The 6,611-nt window shown below is 41.3% G+C and overlaps 1 protein-coding gene across 1 annotated transcript in view; it reads right to left on the bottom strand.

Annotated features, from left to right (window-relative positions):
- Positions 1 to 327: 327 nt before the first annotated feature.
- rabgap1 (RAB GTPase activating protein 1) overlaps positions 328 to 6,611 on the bottom strand; it is a 54,112-nt gene continuing 47,828 nt past the window's right edge. The window contains 3 exon segments of the mRNA XM_031855866.1: positions 328 to 2,762; positions 2,901 to 3,101; positions 4,739 to 4,810. Coding sequence (XP_031711726.1) covers positions 2,640 to 2,762; positions 2,901 to 3,101; positions 4,739 to 4,810 — 396 coding nt within the window. The 3' untranslated portion in view covers positions 328 to 2,639.

The raw sequence follows: 6,611 nt of genomic DNA, 5'->3' as shown, positions 1-6,611 counted from the left end.
TATACTGTGACTTTATTCAACACGCTATACTGTGACTTTATTCAACATCCTATACTATGACTTTATTCAACATCCTATACTATGACTTTATTCAACACGCTATACTGAGACTTTATTCAACATCCTATACTATGACTTTATTCAACATGCTATACTGTGACTTTATTCAACATCCTATACTATGACATTATTTGAAGACTAACTTTGACCAGTGGCTGATTTGAGCTCTTTGTAATACAGTTTCATCATATACTGTAACAACTATGTGTTGACCCGTTGCTGTTAGATTTTGTATTAAAGATGCAGAAAAAGTCAGAGGCAGACATATTTTGTGTTGATATCTTTATATTGAAATTCATGAAGTATACACAATGCATCCTACACTATAACAATTTCCACACGATAATATTTTTTGTTGGATGATAAAGCTACGTTTTGGCATTTAGTTAACCAAACAGCAGTCTGACTGAGAAGCTTTGAGCAATATAAACATTAAAAACGTAAAACATTGTGGATTAATAGCACGACAGCAGGTTTGTAGGTACAAGGAGGCAAACAGTTATAGTTACACAGTAGAAAATCATAAACAAAAACTCAATATTCATTTCTTTTTTTAACGTTTGTTATATACAACCCAGTGCCTTTAGAGGGATGGCCCTTTATTTCTTCATCCGGACCTTTTCTCTGACATCACCAGCAGATTTCAGCCAATCCGATTCCTCCTTCAAGTTTGATGCAATTTACAGTAACTGTTCATTTCAGGCTGGCAAAAGAAGAAGAAGCTGTTTTTTTCGTCTTCAGTCTCTAATCTGATCCGTGAAATATGAACAGAAATTAAAATATTGTTGAGCCCCCTTTATAGTAAGCTAAATATGAAGACACAAACACACACACACACACACACAAGCACTCTTCCAACCGCCCCTTTGTCCTGAACGCATTGATCAACTTGAGACATGAATTCATCAAGGCGTTGGAAATGTTTCACAAGGATGTTTACTCCATGCTGGTTCGATAAAGTCGATCCATTCCTGTCGATTTTTTTGGAAGCTGCGAAACGCTTGTGCTGCGGTTCCTGCTCCACCTCATCCCAACGGTGCTGCCCCTGGAGACGAGTGCAGGCACCCGGAACAAACACGTTTCTGTCATGTAACTGCATCCATCTCGAGATGAGCCGTTTGTCACACTGCCAGGAAAAGATGCACCGGGACATCATAAGCCAAAAAACACTCCTTACCATTACATCAGACTCTACCTTTGACTCAACACTGGATACAAGCTTATTGTGCCAATTCATCATTTGCTGCATCATATTCCAATTTCACGGTTTTGGCAATCGCATGCCTACTGCTGCCTCATCTTCTTGTCCCTAGCTGTCAACAGCATCCACTAAAGTCAAGCCAATCCAATCCAATCCTCTGTCCATGTGGCCTTCCTGTTAGTTGTTGAAAACCTCTCTTACAGATTAAGCATGTTTCGTTTGCTGACTGCATTGCATTTCCTCTCCATTCTGTATAAAGATAACCAAACCGCCTTTCAGAGCCGACATCTTGCCCTTTCTAATATTTAAAGGTGTGTTCAAGTGCAGCAGGAATTAAAACGTTCTGTGTATGTGCGTTTGTCCTTTCCATTTTGACTCTACACCGTTTAGGGTTTGTAACCAGCGTTGCACCACTCTGGGGTTCAACAGTGAGCTTGCATACATACATGTATAATACATAATGTAAAATACATAATAATAAAGGTTTGCATGGTTTGGAGTTTTTTTTTTTTTTTAGTTTCTTTGTGCTGGGACATCCAAACCTCAACCATGTTTTATGTCTGACATATGTGAGGAAGATGATGCTGCTTTAACAGCTTTTAATGTTTCTGTCCTTACTGTAAATGATATATTCATATCCACTGGTAACATCTGTATCAACCTTCAGATCAAGGCTTTGTCAGCAAACTCTTCTGTAGCATCGTTCATATACATATTTGAACATTAAAGGACTTACATGCATGTACACACACAACCTTAGTGCTTTTTTTACAGTCACTCACACTCACACACACACACACACACACACACACACACACACACACACACACACACACACACACACACACACACAGAAAAAGGAAAAGGTATTGTTCAACGTAAATTAGAAAAGCTCAGTTTTTGAAAAGGTGTCTTAGCTCTCGTACCTAAAACAACGGGTTTTACAGAGACTGGCTGGTTTGTGCCAGTAGTGAAGAGGGAGGCACGCAGAGCAGCAAGGGAGGACGGAGTGTTCGATCCTCTATCCCGTCAGGACAGTAACAGTTCAGATGTCCTACCTTGCTTCTGCGGGTCATTACTATCAGTAGTTCAAAGAGAAATAAACGGAGCACGGCCTTTTTTTTTTTTGTTTTTTTTTTTTTTACACTTTTCTTTCTGTGACCGGTGGAAGCACATTGTGTCTCTGGGGGAAAGTGGTAGCGTTGTACTTCATCTTATGATTTTTAACCCCTTCGCATCAGCACATTTGTGCCGTAGTCATTCGGGGTGGAGAGGAGAATAAATGGATTAGATCAGGAGCGGCGGGAACAGGGAGACGGAAGGACATTCTCAATAAGAGGACGTAGTCCGGGTGAAACCGGACGATGGGCTTATCAGGTTAGGTGGTCTCCTTGCCCTGGGTCCCAGTCACGGTCTTGATAGAGCTGAGCGTTCGGTTGAACCAGGTCTTCTTGGCAGCCTGCACTTCGTTGATGGCCAGACCCAGGTGGTGCTCTAGATCCTGGTTGAATAGAAAAGACACTATCACTAGGACAATCACAGAACAGGGTCGACACAGGTCTGCCAATAAATAACAAAATGAACCGATTTTTTTTCGTGTTTTTCAGGAGTGCAGTTTGATTGAACTGTGTTAGTGTACCTGGATTTTGCACTCAGCCTCCACAAGCTGCAGTTTGGTCTGAGCGAGTTCCAGCTCCATCTCCCTCAGCTGGCTCTTCAGATCCTCCTTCTCCTCATCGGTCTCCTCCGTCCCCCCGGCTGATGCTGAGGTCACAGCGGCCCGCACGCGGCCTTCTTTGTTGAAAAGGCTGCTGCACTTCTCACAACCTTCCACTTTGGACTAGAAATGGATGGATGAGTGAGTGAGTGAGTGAGTGAGTGAGTGAGTGAGTGAGTGAGGTTAGAGAAAAACAAGGTAACACTGGCTTCTATACCTAATATACCATACTGTAGCTTTTTATGTGGTACAATACAATTACTTTTTAATGATTTTTCCCAATATACAATACTTTTACAATGATTCTTTTGACATACTACACAATTTATCTACATAAAATGTTATGATTTTTTTTAGGCATACTACACTGATATCTTTGGGACTTTTTTATGCTGTATTGTGACATTTTAATAACATTTTGCAACATACTCCACCTATTGCTTTTAAATAAAATTTTTATAAATGAAATACTATGACCTTTTAATGAAAGTTTGACCTACCTTACTATGAATTTATTTACTATACTATGACTTTTTAAATATAATACACTATCATTTTTGTATGGCATATTATATCACTTTTTGTGAGATACTGTATATTTTCAATGACAAACTATTATACAAATCATTTTGGCAAAGTATTACATTTTTTATGCCATTTATTGGTAGTATATATTTTATGGCGCGCAATCCTATCTTTCACCATCTTTTTTTATAGCATACTATTCTATGACATGATCTCAAAATGTAATGATCTGTAGCCATGTCATCTATCTTTCTGCAGTAGAGATATTTGTATAACCGGAGAAAAGACAGCGTTCTGCTTAGTAGCTGAAGCATGGCAGCTCATTAGTGTAGACGACCAAACACACCCAACGATGCTTTCCCTCCTCCGTCAGGGCTGCACTCCACCCTGCCCTTCCTGCAAAGACTTCTTTTTGGGTGCCCTGGTACGTAATGACCTATTTGTCACAGAGCGTCTCTGCAAGCAGCTACAGAAAATCACTGCGAACGGAGACAAACTGACTTACTTAAGATTCACTGCAACTCTTTGATCTTCTAGTGTTACCTCATCTAAGTACCTATCGCTGTGGGAGTGGGACGCTAAACAACAGTGGACTACGACGGTTGAGATATTCCCTCAGAATTGTTATTTCATCCCACTCCCACATTTCATTTCAATCGTGATCGTACACAACGTCTCTATGCTCATCACTGCAGAAGTGGATGCGAGCGTTAATGAAGCTGCACAGCGCCGAAGCCGAAAGTGTTCCTGTCATCACTTTAAATGGAATGAGTATGTCAGTACATTACACAAACATTTCTAATTAACACTGTTGTAAATTACAATTATATAGTATTCACTGTTCCCCTACCTCAATTATAATTGTGATTGCCGACAGTTATATTGCATTTGCTGCACCACTGTTATTGAATAATAAAAAGGATAAGAACCAATAAGATGATGGACTTGCAGACATTGCGCACAAAGAGAAGCCCGGCTCCGTCCTCTACAGAACTTATCCGTGGTGCAGTAAAGCTTTTGTGTGTCCTTTAGTGAGTCCTTGGGCCGCCCTGACAGAGCTCTCTGCCAAAATGGCCTTTCGCCCAACTACAGTCTAAACAAACAGCTTCTCAGCCAAGTGTGCGTGTGCTGGAAGTGAGATGCCTGGCCCTGCCTCATTGGCCTAACTCCTCATTTACGTGTGCGAGTGCACACAGCAGTGTTCCGAGGTGTGTATGTTTGTGTGTAAAATTCACCCGGATTTTCTCCAGTTCTCCTCGGTTGGCTGTCTGTTGTTTCTCCAGTCGTTCACTCAGCTGGGAGCAGATCTACATGAACCACAGACGGAGACAGTTGTTCAGAAAGTGTGTTACAGTTACGGTGTTTTCATCAACGGGATCAACAATTCACCTTAATTTCACCAGTATTGTTCCACTGAGAAAGATGATAGTTTTTCTGATTATATTTCTTCTCTCCTGAACACAACCTTGTTTGTGTTGATTGGTAAATCAGTCTCTGTGGCAGAGACTTCGTCCTCTTCCTCTTTAGTCTATCAGTGATGTCATGAGGTACTGCTTTTACAGCAGGGCTCACCGGATGTACACACATGTGCATGCTTACATATACCCAATCTCTTTTTCTCCTCCTTTTATACCTATAACCTAAAGCTACAAACACGCTGACAGACATGCAAACACACACACACACACACACACACACACACACGCGCACTTGTGCTCTGGCTTGCAGACGAACAGAGAAATCGATGGGACATGACTCATTCTAACGGGAACATCGGGTCATCCCACCTCTCTGTAGACAGACTATCTGTCTCTCTATCTGCTCCTGCTCTCCCCATGTCTATCAGATTCCCTGTGGCATGTACCGCACGTCTTTATCCTCCTTCCTATAGAGATCAATCTATACGTCTATCTGTGTATCTTCAGCCAAGCAGATATCCATCTCTCTCCTCCTACACGTCTTTTATCTTTCCCTCCTGTCATCCTCTCTTTCATTTACTTTCAACTGCCGTTACTGAACCCATCTCTCTACCTTCCCTTCATCACGACTGATTACTTATCCCTCTGCTAGCAGCCTTCAATCACTTTCCTCCCCAACATGTTAAGTGGGTATTTTCATCTCTCAATGTTTTCTAGAATTTGTAGAACTTCTGCATAAGATGGGGTAAATGTCAGTCTACAGTCAGGAAGCTAGTAATGGATTATTTTGCTTATTCAAATTTAGGATTCTTGATACCGTTTTTGACAATTAAATGCTACTTTTAATTGCTTTATCATTCTAATAACATATACTGCTTTGAACTAGAATCAAACAATTGGAATGCAATGCTCAATCAGAAACATTTCCGAATATTCTAGTGAGAAAAGTGTGAGAAATAAATTTAACGCTAACCGGTCCTCAGAAACACAAGCAGTGGCACATGTCACTGTCCCTCGCAAGTACCCGGGAGGCCTGAGTGTATCTCAGGCTCCGCTCCTACAATACGCCACTCGACTGTTTCTAGCTTTACCATTAACGGATGTTTCTCTGTCCTCGTGGGCTGGAGAGGCTATTAGCAAATGAAGCCTTTTTTTTGGCTCTAATCCTACAAAAAAAAGAAACATGGCGTTCACAGCCACTGAAATATGAAAATGCGATTTGAAGTATAATTTGAGTTATCTGGGTTGGAGAACAATGCAGGCTATTTTGGGGCATTCCTCAACATGCCAATCCCAGAGGATCAAATGCTGCTGTCTTCCCTCTGCTCTCTCTCTGCCACAGACTTGTGTTCATTTTCTCCCTCTCGCCATCCATCACCCTCTTTATTCCCTGTCACAAAAATAACAAAGCTCCATTTTCACAGTTCACTCTGCTCAGCTGCATGCCAGCAATCTGAAGTCTGCTTTCACCCACAGAAACACACACAACCCATCACTTCTCAGATCTGCTGTCAATTCCAATCTGCTGCCAATATTTTTAGTCTCAGGTGAAGTTAAGATCCGTTTCTAAATTAGTCCTCTTGCTATTTCCGTCTGCCTCCGCAGGGAGCTGGATTGTTGCATAATGATCGTAATAGTACTTGATCTCGGTAGGTTCATATTTAAGCATTAAGTGACAGGTTGAGATCCG

Source organism: Anarrhichthys ocellatus, unplaced genomic scaffold (genome assembly GCF_004355925.1).
Source record: "Anarrhichthys ocellatus isolate YVR2014 unplaced genomic scaffold, GSC_Weel_1.0 scaffold16, whole genome shotgun sequence".
In the NCBI taxonomy this organism is placed as follows: Eukaryota; Metazoa; Chordata; class Actinopteri; order Perciformes; family Anarhichadidae; genus Anarrhichthys; species Anarrhichthys ocellatus.
The sequence above is the reverse complement of the archived record's forward strand: the minus strand, read 5'-3'. Positions and strand labels throughout refer to the sequence as shown.